General features: G+C 42.1%; 1 protein-coding gene across 2 annotated transcripts in view; it reads left to right on the plus strand.

Moving 5' to 3' along the window:
* Positions 1 to 15,853, plus strand: part of cux2b (cut-like homeobox 2b) — a 130,968-nt gene that overhangs the window by 34,752 nt on the left and 80,363 nt on the right. For both annotated transcript variants that reach the window (XM_074669762.1, XM_074669763.1), the window contains exon 2: positions 13,396 to 13,506. In XM_074669762.1, coding sequence (XP_074525863.1) covers positions 13,396 to 13,506 — 111 coding nt within the window. The remainder of the gene's footprint in view (positions 1 to 13,395; positions 13,507 to 15,853) is intronic.

Raw genomic sequence — 15,853 nt, forward strand, 5'->3', positions numbered from 1 at the left:
GGCAACACTATCAAAGCCGAGCACAGAACATACTTCACTACAAATGAGCGAGGCAGCATTATTCCCAGTCAGTTAAGTGTCCTTTGATTCCTTTGCAAGTTTAATCTGCAGCAATCGATAAAAGGATGCATGTTGGGCTTGGGAGTCAACAGCAGCTGTGTTTGATGGGTAAACGGACAACCGAATGGATGATGTGGGGGAGCATTCATCTTTCTTTAGGCAAATTGGGCCGCGAGGTCCTGACTAATTGATTGATCGCATGACTTGCTGATACAATCAAAGCCTGGCCTGATTTATGGCGATAAATCGATTGATTAATAAGGTTTTCTGTGCTGGCTCTGGTCCGTGATGGGAGCGAGAGGTGGGGGGGAGACACCTCCGAGTCTCACATCCGTCTTGGATCCGTCAGCTTGTTGGTTTAGTGTGGTAATAAGAAAGGCCTGGATCTCCCAGCTGACATTTACAAAGAGCTGGCTGGCTGCGACCCGCTCCCCAGATTAACCTCCACTTGTTCTCATAAGCACCGCTGATATTAAAAGATGGCGCGCCGCAGACGGGGAAGGGGGGAAAAATGAAGTGTGACTTCTTTTTTTGGGGTGTCCAACGTTTGCATACATCATTAGAGAGAACAACAAAAATCAATCCCCGAATAAATAAAAAGAAATATCTTGAGCAGCGTAATGTGAGGGCCTCTTGTTGACTCTTTGCAGATTACATTTAGCCGCCTGTTTAAATGCTGATTTACACCAAGATGGAGTCCGTTCCTCGCACTCTGCCTGTCTGCCTGTTCAGAATATGAAATGGAAGTTAAACACTGTGAATCTCCAGTGTGGGGAGGAGGGCTTTGGACGTGTGGGCAGTGTAGCATCAAATAGATTGTGTTTCCTCCCGTGTAAACGCCTAATGTGTGCCGAGCGCTCTGACACAGATGAATGTAAGGAATTTGCTGTAAAGACTTTACGGCCCTTTTGAGAGACATGGCTGGGAACTGGTAGTGTGGAACCTGCTCCACGCCCCCCTGAACACACGTCCACTCGCACATACACACACACGCCTGCACAAGTGCTTACACATGCACACATGTCAGGGCACACAGCCCTCCAAGGAGAGCAGCTACATCAAACTGTTAACGCCGGCGCGGACATCAGGGATCCTTTTTATTTGCTTTGGGTCAGAAATGGCGGCCCTGATGATGTGATGAAAATCATCTTGCCTGCCCTGCTCCACGCGGCGAGCTGCGTTATGGCACAGAGTAATCCTGGTGATTCTCTGACCATCTTCATCATTTAATATGAGAGCTACCTTCTCCTGCAGGAGCGGGCGCATTAGAAAACGATTCATGTATAAACTGCCCTTTCAAGCCGCTGCTCCTGTTCTGCGGTATCTGAACTCGTCTGCCAGATCTCGGCGCCTTTGTGACGGCGCTCAAAGCAGCTCTCTTGTTGTCGCTACTGGTTTTATTCCCACTCTCAGCGCTCTATTTAGATTCATTTATTTTTGGTTCAAAAGCTGTAAAATGAAAGTGTGATAGAGAGAAAGAGGGTAAGGAGTGCTCCCTCTGTCTAAGACAGGTGGCCCTGGTTTATGTCGCCGGGCCCCAGGGGCCCCGCTAACTGAGTCTGAGCGAGAGGAGGGACCCGTGTCTCAGCTCTACACAGGTGGTGTGAAACGCAGCCCTCTCTCCACACCTGAAATATTCAGATTCTTCCAGCGGCGTCGCTTTGATCTTGCTGCAATCGACAAGGGAAAACGGAGAGAGTAGGGGGGGAGAAAACAACAAAAACAAGAGGAAGAGCAGCACACCTGAGAGGGAACAGATTGACATTTCTTAAGAGAGAATAAACAATCGCAGGTTAGCTGTGCTGCATCGCTCCGGCTCCTCGTCGTCGTCGTTTCAGGTGAAAGTGGGCCATTGTGGTGATGGCTGCATCTTTGGAGCCTTCCTCCTCTCCCGCTAACTGACCTCGATGGTGGAGCTTCACAGACGCACCGGTCCCCCCGCAGCGCCCTCCTCTCCCACACCCCGACGCTAACAGCAAACAAACCCTGTCCCCAATTTTTGTTGCTCAACTTTGCTCTCCTCCTCTTTCATGTGTCCCTGGCACAAAAACAGGCAGACTGTGTGTGTGTGAGCTCTGAGCGGCTCTCAAACTCGTCTGTCACTCTCACACACTCATGTCTCTGTTAGCCGATCACTCCGCGGGCTGAGGTTATCATGTCTCCTCAGGTTTCAACCCACTAGTCTTCTAATGAATCATAGGACTGTGTAATTAGTCACCCTGCATGTAGCACACAATGACAATAGACACCCTGATTGTAACCACAGAGTTTGAAAGGAGCAGAACAATGCTCGGCCTTAATGATGATAAATAAGGTGTTGTAATTGGCCCTCGTTTGGAGCATTCAGTCAGAGATTGTAATTTGAATGTTCTAATTGGAGAACATTTAAAGTTATTCATCGATTGAGAGCGGATACATAACCCACTGTAAGATGGTGTTTGCATGATCCTACTCTGAGTGAGACTTAATAAAAGCCTTCAGAGCTCCCTGATCATGCCAAGATGTGTTATATCAGTGAGAAATTAGAAACGTGCGTGCGTGTGTCCATGTAGGAATTAAAGTGAGAGAAGTGTTGACAAGTAGGCTGTGCTCCGGTGTATCAGGCGCCAAAAACTCTCTAAATGAAGCCGAGTATGACGAATAATGGCTGACAACACCAGTCACACCTTTAGATGATGGTTGTAACGCTCACACGCTTCTCCCTCTTTTGTAAGGTTTAGCACGCAACTTGAAGACAGTCTGACTGACTGGGGATTAATTATTTTGGCTGATTTATCAGACTTTCCAGTCCGGAGTTTAGAGAGGTGTCAGGATGAATGTGATTTTCGTCTTTGGAAGTCTTTAAAGTCGTAACGCAGCAAACATACTTCTACATGGTGTAGTGAACGTAAAAGTAGACAATAGATGTGTAACAAGAGTTGGGTTTGAGACCAGTCACTGTGCTGAGGGGGTCAGGGGTCAGGGGTCAGGGATGCGTATTGATAAAATTTTATTGACACCAGAGCCTTTATCGATTCCTCTGATCGATCTGATTCTGTATTGATTCCCTTATTGATTCCTCCTGTGGAAATCTTTGAGTATAACAAGTCGGTTTTAACAGTTTTGTGTCAAAATCCTATTGAGTTTATAAGTAAATAAATATGACATCACACTCTTAGTATTTTACGCCGTGCTCTGACAAATGTTTAAACATATTAAAGGTGTTGCCACCCTTGCATTGCAGCATTGCAGGAAGTGCACTTTGCGTTATTAGCGTCCTTTTTGGTAGGGGTGGGAGAAAAAATCGAAAATCGATATATCAGGATTTTTTTTTTTTGACATTATGAAACTCGAGATCCTTTGTCAAAAATCATTTTTTTAAATTAAAATTCTTCATTTCAGTCTTTGTTTATAAACTGAATTGGAAAGAAGTTACCACTTTTCTCCAGCAGAGGGTGAAATGTTTCTCTCTGACTCATGTGGTGTACATTTTATTTTATTAAAATATGGCTCCTGATACAGTCTGTTGACATTATCATCATTTAACTTTTTCACATGGTCTGGTGTTAAAACAGCAAGCTTAAAAACAGCACGAAATCATAAATACTGAAGAATCATAATCTAAATCGAACCAGCAACCCAAAAATCATAATAGAATCGGATCGTGAGAATAGCATATCGTCCCAGCCAAACTTTTTGGTGAAGTGAAGCTGAGCGTTGGATCGCTTCGATGATCTCTCCGCCATCATCTTGGAAATTCTGCTGCTGACTAAAGATCGTGATTGACCCGTGACACATCACATGACGTCACCGTAAGGTCCAGCAGCTCAGGCGTAATGTAAAGAATCGACAAGGGGATCGTTCAGCATAAAGGCTGATAGTGTTGATGGATTGGACCATTTCTGATCCATTCTTAACAGGATTGGGTTATCAATACCCATCCCTGGTCAAGAGTCAGGGGTCAGGGGTCGGGATTACAACACGAGTAGTTATGGAAACTACGTCCATGGATGCGTCTCAAAGCTCCAGAGTTTCATCTTTACCTCCTCCACTTGCGTCATTCACTTGTGTCCTACATGTTCACATAGAAATCTGTTTATTCTGTGTGCTGTGTAGAAACACACAGATCACTTTACCGCTAAAGTGTGTCGTTATTCAGGGCTCAAGACTGCTTCCAAAATGGTCGCAAATGCAACCTTTTTTACAGCGTGTGCGAGTTAAAATTACATGTGGTCACGTTCATGTGAGTGCATATGTTTTAATACTTCCTCTATCACAGGCACTGTGCAAGACATTGTGGTAATGAGTTAATGTATGACACAGATTGACAAAGACAAACACTAAAGATATTTTATTTTGCATTTTAGGTTATTTTAGTAAGTTTTGGAAACTCACCTAAGAATTTTAGTCATTGATTTATGTAAAGCCCCGAGTTTATTTTTTATTTCAACCGAAATACTTTTTTTAACTATATTAACCTTGAAATGTTAACACATGCATGTCTGTTATCATTTGCTTTTATTTAAGAAGCATTTTTGTTGTCTTCCTTTAATAGTTAAACAAAAGACATAACCTGTTTTGTCACCTAGTAAAATATCTAGCAAAAGAGTTTAGCTGGAGCTACTACACTCAAATAGATAAATAAATAAAGGGAAAGACCAAGCCGTCTACTGGTGCCACCAACTGAGAAAGTTGGTTGCATCAGTGCTACCAGTGAAAAAGTTAGTGTAGAGCCCTGTTATTAGATTTATGAACTATTTAGCCTTTATCTAGAGCACATCTGATCGTGAACTCTGAAACTTATAAATATAACCGAGTTTATTGTGTCTCAGGAAGATATTATTTATCAGTCAGTTTTCTGACAAAGATAAATTTCCTGCAAAAGGACAACAAAGTTGATCTATCTATCTATCTATCTATCTATCTATCTATCTATCTATCTATCTATCTATCTATCTATCTATCTATCTATCTATCTATCTATCTATCTGTCTGTCTGTCTGTCTGTCTGTCTGTCTGTCTGTCTGTCTGTCTGTCTGTCTGTCTGTCTGTCTGTCTGTCTGTCTGTCTATCTATCTCTCTGTATTAATCCTCTGTTATATTGATTTCATGATGGTTGTGTTCAGTGTTTTGTGCTTTAAACTCACAGTGAACACTTTGTTACCAGATTTATGATCAGTTTCTGAACGATCCTCTGTGCCTGTCCTCAGCTCGTCTTTTCTCTCACTAAACTCCGTTGTGTTTGTGAAGTTTCATGTAAAATCTGAGCTGCTGCAGCGTCCAATCAGAGTGTGATATTCCATATGGGGGCATGTCGGTCAGTTAAAAAACTTCCTCAAAGCCAGCTCTCGTGTTTTCTCGATCTTAGCTCCTCAGATCAGTCTCCTCCATCCTCGCTCCTCTCTCTCTGAGCACAATTATCGCTTTGTCTTCAGAATGGCGACTCAGAGACTACTTCAAGTGCCACCGAGGAGAGAGGAGAGAGGAGAGAGGAGAGAGGAGACTGCAGTTTATCACTTTAAGACGCACCCATGAGTTATATACTCTACATTTGAAGCCAGCCTCTAGTGGACGCTCGAGGAGCTGCAGTTTCAGCTAACCAGCACTAGCTTAAATTCTAAAGACTGAAGTAACCCGCTCAGGGTTTATGAACCCGTCTTAACCTGACGTGCTATCAAATGGACAACAACTTCAGTATTTAAAAGTTATGTTCCTGTCTGTGGTCTTTGCAGCTGAGCACCTGGTAACTGACTGATTTTAAATCTAATGGATGAACTTAGAGCTGTATGCGTTTCATAAAGGTGTAAAGTGGTCTAATCGTAGTGTGATGGTGGTGTTAATCCGAGCTGCTCCACCTCAGCTGATGAAGAGTGAGAGTAAAGGAGAAGTGGTCGGTGGTGGTGGTGGTAAACAGATGGAGAGAGATGCTCGGCGATAGCAGCCCCCCAGTGTTTCCCTGTCAGCGGCCGCATGCTCGGCTCACGTTGCTCAGGCTAGGTCAAGGAGGTCAGAGGCTCCTCCCGCCCAGATCCCTCTGTCTGGACAGGCTAACACACACACACACACACATGCACACTCACACACACCGTCTGCCTGTCCTGCCCTTAACTGATATCCAGCCCATGTGGGCCTGATAAGAGTTCATGTTGGATCTTTCATATGGACAGGCGCCAATGTGCACTTTTCCCTGCACTGCCCCCTCCTCCCCAACTGGCTGAAAGGATTGCCAGTAATAATGTTGAAGCCAGGCTAGACTGCAGTGATTGGGGCCATTGATTGTGGTGATTTGATTTATTGATCAGTCCCCCTTCTCAAATGTAGCGTCTGAGATGCGAGGCTAATCTGAGGCAGCTCCGGACAATCCTGCCCTGCACCGAGAATGGAAGGCGACAAGGAATGTATGAAAGGAAACTACACTTATCTTAATCTCACACACACACACACACACACACACACACACACACACACACACACACACACACACACACACACACACACACACACACACACACACTGCTCTGCCCCTTTCCTGCTGCTTCTGTGTGTTGATAGCAGCACACGTGTGTGTCTGTGCACGCATGTATGCCCACCATGCTCCATTGTGTGAGACCTTGCGTGAGAGTGTGTGTGTGTGGAGAGTGTTTTTTTTTTTTTTTTTCTGCGTTGGTGTGCGTATGTGATGGGGGTTGTGAGGCAGTACAGTCACCAGGCAGAACAGAGTGGATCTATAAATTGATGGAATTCAAAGCCTCCAGCATCGATTACCATTATAACAAACAGCAGCACACAGAATGTCTGATTATTTTTAGACAAAGATTCTGTGCTCTCAGCAGCAATTCTGCTGATGCTGTCACACTTTCAGACATCTGCCTATGATTGCAATTAGATGGGATACAAAAAGAAAAATAATACCCCATCTGCATTTCCCCCTCTCTCCTCCTCCTCCCTATTTTTCCCTCTTTAATTTGTGCTGTCCAAGCCCACTGCACACAATAGTGATTTTGACTCAGTCTACCTCATTACAGCACCTTGGTAGTCTTTTTTCCCCGGTTGTCAACATTTTCCAGCATTGGTTGTCTTTGTGAAAGGAGAGAAAATAGCTTACCACTACAGATGTAATCAAGATGAGCTAGGTTTAATGAATCAATGTCAGATCTTCTCCAGCACAATACATTAGTGTGCTCCGCGTTTTAGCTCCAGCATTTGCTCTTGCGCTGATTGTTACAGTACATTTCTGGGCTCTGATTGTTGTTGAGAGACGTTTTCTCAGACTTTAACTCTCTGTTGCTGCTGATGATTCAGATAACTTGCCTCCAAACACTCAACAGCAACATCCAGCCAGCTTTTTTTTTTTTTCATGCGAGGACAGCACCACAGACATGTTACATGTTAGGGCAGAGTCTGCTGCCATGCTTAAGGTGGTTTGAAAAAAAAAGATAATTTTTGTTGAGAAAATGTGGGTGAAAGAGAAGGCCCTTCCTTTGAGCCAGGAGCCTACTGAAGAGAAACTCAACTTTTCCCTAAATTCTGCTTTTCGGCAGTTTAATGCTGTAAGAATTGAGAGTTCTATAAAACCATTAAAGAGATCAGGCTGTAAGTTTCATGGAGTGATAGACATTGACAGAGCTGTGCGACCTGCCACTTTGGTGAGATTCAGTTGAGTAACTGAAGAGTTATGTTTTTTTTTTTTAGGGGTGCACCGATCCAACTTTTCATGTTGTGTTACTGATACCTGAGCTTTGGTTATCAACTAATACCAATACCGATCCAATACCAGTGTTAAATAATAACCTGCATGCCCTACTGTGAGATAAGACTGGTAATGTTTTGGGTAAAAGGCAAAAAATGAGTATATGGAATTATTGACGTTGATATTCATTTAAACTACAAAATATGTAATTGTTAATCAGCAGTTTGGTAAACTTTAGAAGTAACAGAAACTACTATTCAGTTTTGAATTTTTATGTCCTGTAGACTGGTAATTCAGCAAAAAAAACAAAGGAAGTGCATCAGAGGTAACATCCCTGATCAAGCAGCTTTGGTAAAAAAAAAAAAATGCAGAGAGCTGATTGGCTGGATCAGCACCATGGGATCACCCCTTCTGACCAGTACCCAGTCTGAATTTGAGGAGCTAGATTTGAGCATCCTCAGTTTGCGTAAAGCTATCTGCACACATTTAGGGATAATTGATTTGTACCAGGATAAAAAATTACCGTATTGACCTGAATACAGGGTGAGTTTTTTTTTTTTTTCAAATAGTGTGAAAAAGGGGGGTCATATTATAATCCGAGTCTAACCATTGACACATGCTGATAGTTGTCTAGGGTCGCTACATGACTGCACCAACAGAGGGCGCCAGCTTTTTATAAAGCCCGTGACCTCACAGGCCGTGATGAAATGTCAATCATCACAGTGACAGGAGATGAGACATGGAGAGACATAGTGATTGTCCAGAGCAAAGTGGACCAAAAGTTGGGCGAGTTTACAGTCGGCTGAGGTGGAGTTATGATACTAATATTAAGATAACAATGGTCAATGCAGCAGAGATGTTAAATTACTGTCAGGCAGCCAAAAAATATGGAGTTATGGAGGTAAATGTTCGAACATCCTACATCCTAAAAGACTGTCTGACAAATGCAAACTGTAAAAGAAAAACTAATTGTGGTCCTCAAAGAGGCTGTTTCCAAGACACTGACAGGTAGGGATGGATTCTTTTCACACTTGAAATGATACAGTACTGATGCCCGGTACCTCGCAATCGGTACTGGTACTCCACTGTACCGTTCTTTGGTACTTTTTTGGCTGTATGTGGTAAAAAATGTAAATTTGTTTAATGATGAAATATATATTTTTTCAATGTAACATATTTCTTCTTCAGTGTTTAACCATGCAATGCTGTGTTCATGTCCAGTATGGAAAACTGCCCACTATTCCACTCCCCCCACAGTCACAAGGATGCATTCAGATACCTGAACATGGTACCTTTTGATTATATTTGAATCGGTACCTGGTATTTTTGACAGACATTGGTCGGCACCTTTAAAAGTACCTAATTAAGTACCCATTCCTACTGACAGGAGGGTGGATCAGTTTGTTATTTGATACATAGGAGAGGCATGACTATTAATAGTGCTGTTATTAGAATTACATTTGAAACATAGATCTTAGTGATTAGATGTAAAGGCAAAACTGAAAGCAGTCTCTAATTAATATTTCAATGAATTTCTAAGAATTTCAATTTAAAAAAAAGTTTCTTTGAACAAAGTAAATTCTGGTTATCAGAGTCTTTTTCTGAAGATTGGTCTCAAAAAGAGGGGGGTCATCTTAGAATCAGTCGTGTCGTGCTATCTTTGGGTCAGCATGGTGAACTATGTGCAGTAATAAGCTCAGAATGGCAGGTTGTACTGCTCTGGATATTACTATTCTCAAGCAAAAATATGAAGGATGCAGCATTTTCCTTTCTTGAGATTCCTAAAAAAAAACTAGTTTGAGGCACCTCTAAATGGGTGTGGTCTGTATTATACGAGTGCTTCCTCAGGAATTTAAGGTTTTGAACTATGATTCCGAATCTAAAACTTCTGAAAGTATTAAACATAAATCTTATGCAGCAAAGGACTTACTCAGTGGTGAACAGTGTAAAAAAGAAATTAGTCAAAATGACCATTTTTTGCCTCTTGAGCCACCGTAGGATTCCTCTCTTTCTGTCCTTCCAGCCCCAGTGACAGGTCCAGCCTCCTGTGGGGAAACTCATCAATTATGGCTGGGTGTTTGACTGGCAGAGGCTCAATGACAGGAGCTCCTCATTGACCCGACAGACACACATTGAAAATTTGGTCCTAATAAAAGCTATTGGGTGATTACCAAGAAGCCCGTCCTCATACGCCTCTGATCACCTCTTCCCCTGTACATGTGTCCCCCCTCTGGAAACAGTTAGCCACTCATGTACATGATATGGTGATGGATGGATCTCAGATAACAGAGCTTTATTAGAGATCTAAAACGTGCCCCGGCTGTTGGCTGAAATGGATCACATCTGATAAGGAAGCAAAGGAGAAATCTTCTTTGTCTCCTGAGATACCGATGAGAAACACAACACTGTGGAGTTCCTCTCATCATCAATCTGAGCAAGACAACCAGAGTAACAAACAGTCTGTTCTGCTTCACTCGCTTCCAGGAAGACAGACAGTAGGTTTCATTTGATGGGCTGTTGCCCAGGCTCCCCTCCCTTTTAATGGTCTAAAAAACTGTAGGGGTGCTTTGAAAATAACTGTGCCATTATGCTAGCACTGTTTGGCTTGCATACAGCTCCACTATTCACCATTCTCATCAGAGGAGCTGCAATAAAGAGTGAACACAGAGGCCGGTGAAGCACTGGCAGACTAAGATTCACCACACTGTTATATCTTAAGTACTTACAAAATCCACTCAAAGTGACTTCTGGAGGAATTTTCTCCTGCTAAGATTAGCCGGTCTGAGGCCATTTGAATCTAGTAGAGGTTGGCTGGCTTCTGAAAGCCCGCTCTCTAATCTCCAGCAAGGCTCATCCCAGATGGACCGTAAGTGCTAACAGGAATTTTCAAAGTTATGTTGCCTTATCCTTTACAACCATGGCATCTTCAGTGACAGTAGGATTTACCAGGAATGACACTTTTCCCCTCCAATAACACCACCAACATTGGGTCCTTTCTGAGTTTATCTTATTAAAAAATGGTTGAAACACAAAGAGAAAGGCAGTCTCATTTGATTTATTGAGCTTCTCATCCGTGAGGAGTGTGAGGCGGGGTACGTCCTGAACAGGTCGCCAGCCTTTCACAGGCCTAATGTGTGGGGAGTAAACACCCATTCATACACACTAACGCTGAACCCACCCAATAACCTGTTCTGTTGCCTTCTTCCTTAAGTTTTAGACCCTAAACTTTGTTTGAATTATAAATGATCGTGTTTAAAGAGGGGTGCTGTACACTTTATTTTAGTCTTTATTTTGTCCCCTTTGGTACCCTGTTGTAGCTTTACCTGATTTACAGCTCAAAAAAAGTTTTTCTCTCACTGGTGTTTTAGAAAAGCCTTATTTCAGCCTCAGCCTAAAATACTTTGTTTTAGCTACTGTCTCTTTAAGACTTCCTACTACACAAACCCCCTTCCCTCTGATTGGCCAGTTCTCTCTAAGCCAGTCCAAGGCAGAGTTATGTGAAGTGTTTGGTGTTTTTTTTTAGGTCTGTCCCTCCAATTTATGAGGAGATCCTTATATCATGATCTCATCATTTTAGGTATCGTGAAGATTTCGTGTTTTTATTTTAGATCAGACAGTTTTGATCAGTTAACGGATAGATTCTGAGATTTCTACAATGTATGAATATAAAAAGGTTTGAAAATCTGCATATGTTTAGTTTAAACATCCAGCATTTTTAGCCATGTTTAAAATACAGAACAGCAAAATACCCCCTCTTTAAAAAAAAAAAAAAGCCTTCTTACTTTTTTCTCATTTTGATTATCAGACTTGTTCTTTTACTTCTACTTAAGTGAAATATCATATTAGTAAGTGTACTCTGTGGTATTTCGTGGTTTGAACTCTTTATTGTTGGAAACACAGCTAATATACCCCCTCTTTAAGGTGAATACAATGTCAGCAAAAGGACAGAGTTTCCCCTGTGTTTAGGTCCTTTTGTTTGACTATTTGTCAGTTTTAGCTTGTCAGTGAAGCTGCGTGGGATGAGACAGTGTGAAACAACGCTGTCATGAGAAAGTCGTACCTGAAGTCTATCTCTTAAATATGACAACATGTTGGTTTTAAACCTCTGGGACTGTGAAGCTCATAGTTTTCTTCATCAGTCTGATGTTGAGCAAAAGTTACTGCTTTACCTCCATATTTAACAAACTACTCAGGCTGACGTCACTCAATACTTCCCTACAGCAAACACAGACACTACTGTTATACTTTCTGTGTTATTCTCACTGCTTCACCAAATCTGCTTCAGTATATGGTCAAACAAAGGTCTGAACATCAGGCTCCAGCTACTGCATCATGTCGAGGAATATATATTTCAGAAGTTTTGATATCTCTAGTAGAAAAGTCCGACACTGATGGAGTTTTTCCTTTTTATCCTCGTCGTAGCTTCGAAGCTTGTCCACTGAGTCCCACTTTAGCCACTTCTCCCGGACAAAAATCCAGGGACTTGAACCAGCAGCCCTTCAATTAACAGCCAACTCGTTTGACCGACGGGCTCCCACGAGGCTGTCACGTTAAAGTTTCACCCCTCCACTCTGTCTTTTTTTTCTTCTCCTCTCTATGTGGGATGATTTATGAAATTGCCTTTAAGTAAGACTGCAGATTAATTAAAACACAGTCAATTTAATTTCCCGGCGTCATATATAAATTTGCGGTGGTAATTGAATCCCCTACTCCACTTTTTTTTATTGTACAAAAGAAGCCCCTCATCAGTTACTGAGAGCCAGAGCGAAGAGGAGGTGAAGGTACAGTCTGCTTCAGTACAGGAGAGCCGAGTTTGAATCTGTTTTCTTTCCTTTTTTTTCTGTTTGCTGAAAGAGCCGGGAATTGGATGACTGATCAATAATATTGGATTTGCGGATGGCATGTGGTGCAGCTGAGTCCAGCATGAATGCATGGTTCTGATAAAGGTCCTGCTGCACAGACGGCTCTGAGCAGCCCATCAGACGTGTAGCTCTTATTTCATACAGCACGGCCATGTGAAGGAGGCATTAATGGAATAGTGATCAGGGCTGCTGTTGTTGTAGCAGGAGGGTAATTTGGTTAAAGCTGTGGAGGCTGCTGTCATGTATTGAAAATCAGTGCAGGATCAGTGTAAAGATTGGTGCAGGCGATGGGAGAGAGATTGAAAAGAGGCCGAAAATAGATCTGACCTGTGGTAATTACGACAGCACGCGGGGCGTTTGTATGTTTGAATCAGGTCTCAACCAGGCTTAAAAAACAACCTTTCATTTCAGGAAGAAGCTCTATTAGTTTGCGAGGGTGTTTGTCAGGTTATTGGGTCTCTACACGTGACTCCCCCCTCCCTTCCTCCCTCTCTCTCCCCTCTCCCTCCCTGGCGCTCTATAGCCGTTGCAAGCGTATTGATTATTTCAAATACTGATTATCTAAAAGGCCTTCTGCTACTGTAGCCATTGGATTTATTTTGGCTTAATTATTTATGGGCCAGGGCTAGCTGTAAGTATTACTGCTGTGAGATCATGAAGGATTACATTGTTAATATTCAGCAGTGTATTTTTATTTATGTACACTCCAAGCTTTACTGGATGAGCGTTGGCAGCCTCCCTAAAGTGCCGTCTCTCTCCACTCTTCCTCCTCTCACCGTTCCTCTCCCTTTTGTGTGTTTGTAGAGGGAGCTAAACTCTGTAGCGTCTGAGCTGGCTGGTCGACAAGAGGAGAGCGAACATTCCCACAAGCACCTGGTGGAGCTGAGCAGGGAGTTCAAGAGAAATGTCCCTGAGGTGAGTCGAGCACCACCACCCCCACCCCTCATTCTCTCAACCCTGTGTGGTTTTTCTCATCTCCTCTTCAGCAGGTACTGACTGTCTGTGTCTGTGCCACTGCTCGAGCCCCCGCTTATACTTTTTGTACTTGTGAATTATTTATTTATTATGTAAAGTCTGCGTTGGTTCATGTGAGCGCTGCGTTTGCTAGAGGAAGTCAGGGTTAGCCCCCTCCCTCCTCCACATCCTGGTCCTGTGGCTCGGTTAATGTTTAAATGCTGAGGCCTTGCAGTAACGTTAGCCTCTGGCTCAGTGTGATGAGAGGCCAGGGGGCTCATTTACAAAAGGTAAGCTCAACTTTGCTGCATACTCATGAAAAACTTAGCCTGCTGTCAGAATTGGCAGCTAATATTGACTTTCTCCAGATTCCTGTGATGTAACTGAGGAACAGGTGTCTCTCCAAATGTGCAGGAACAGGACTCTTGACTAAACCTAAATCTGATGAATGTTAATGAAGACGAGCTCCCAGTGCAGCAGTCCTCCTGCACGACTCTAACCGGCGTGCTTTTTAGGATCTTTTGCCAGATGAAATATGAAAAGTGAGCAAACATTATGCTTTTACAGCGTGAAGTGTAGGCTAAGAATTCTTCATGCCTGTCTCTGCTGAGCTGCTGCTGTCAACTGGGCTCAGGTGTAAAGTCTGTACACAGCAAAAACTAAAATTTGGTCTTATTTTTAGTGAAAAAAAAATATTAGACTTAAAATGAGCTACATTCACTTGACAAGGCCAGAAAAATGTCTTAACTCAAGATATTCAACGACAAAAATGATGCCTGAACTGCTTGTAAAGAGTAAAAAATCAGCCAGTGAGGTAAGAAAATGCTCATGTTCAGTTTCTTGTATGAAGACATCATTCTTATGTCTAGAAACCTGACAAGCACATTTTACCCACCTCACTGGCAGATGTTTCAAGAAATCCAGGAACCATTTTTGGCTTTTTATAATTTGAAAAAAGACATTTCTTTTAACCTGTCAGGTGCATGAGGCTCATAAGAAACACAATAATCAAAACCCGAAAAGCCCAATCTTACTCATGACCACCTATTATTCACATTGGCTCAAAGCTCATGACCCCCAAATTAGAAATGTACCTTTGCAATGTATGCAATGTTGAAAAAAGAGCTTTTTAAACAGCTATACTGAAAACAGCCACTTCTTCCTCTAAATTAAGAAAAAAAAAACAGTGATTGATTTATTCTACTGCCATTATCACATGATGTTAAGTGTTAATATACAAAGAAATTTAACTTGTTGTATGCCCTTTAAGTCTAATGTGACAAATTTGACTCCAAATAAGAAAAACAATTGCTAAGTGCAGTTGCAGGTTTTAGAACACAATGCTACATGGAAAAACTGATATCTTTACAAATATTTGTGTCATTTTTAGTAAAAATAATTAAATTCAATAATTAAATTGGACTCAAAAAGGGGTACATTGACCTGAAGTGTCCAGAATTTTTTTTAATTTAAGATATTAAAAGACAAAAGTGATGCCTGAATGGCAAAGAAAATCTGCAAATGGGGTAAAAAAAAAAGTACTTGTTTTGTGTCTTGAAATAGCTTTTAAAAAATTCTTGGTACAAGAAACCACTGGCAGTTCAGGTGTCATGTTTTCATCTTTTTAAATTTTGAAATGAAACTTTTTTCTGTAGTTATCAGCTAAATGTGGCTCTTATTAAGCCCAATAAGACACAAAAACTTGACTGGATTTCAGTTTATGTGCTACAGTCCTGTCAACTGATCAAATTCCACACAAGGTTTCCTAAATCAGCTCATGACCCCCAAAATAGCAGTGCCGAAGATTGGCAAAGCCCTGCCATGGAAATTCACCAATGAGCCAATCCAAACATGGTAGTGATGAGAAGTCCAGCTCTTTACACGTGGCAGGTCTTTTAGCTCCCAAGTGGCTTTTCAACTGAAGATAAATTATAAAGTTTCATAACAAAGACCCATCTCCATTAGACAAAAAGCTCAATTTCTGACTGTATACTATCTTTGAACTTTGGACTAATGGTAAATGGTAAATGCACTAGTACTTATATAGTGCTTTTGTAGTCTCTCGGACCACTCAAAGTGCTTTACACTTCTAGTCCTATTCACCCAAACACACCACATTCACACACTGATGGTGGATTTCCAATGGAAACCATCAGTTTTATCTAACACATTCACACCTGTCCACACAGCACTGACCAACAGAGGGAGCAATTCAGGGTTCAGTGTCTTGCTCAAGGACACTTAGTTAACATAAATTATGTGAAATGTGAAAAACAAAGTTTACTGGACGCACAGACGTCACATCTCA

This window comes from Halichoeres trimaculatus, unplaced genomic scaffold (genome assembly GCF_033239565.1).
Source record: "Halichoeres trimaculatus isolate MK-OKI-2021-1 unplaced genomic scaffold, fHalTri1.1 fHalTri1_scaffold_5, whole genome shotgun sequence".
Lineage (NCBI taxonomy): Eukaryota > Metazoa > Chordata > Actinopteri > Labriformes > Labridae > Halichoeres > Halichoeres trimaculatus.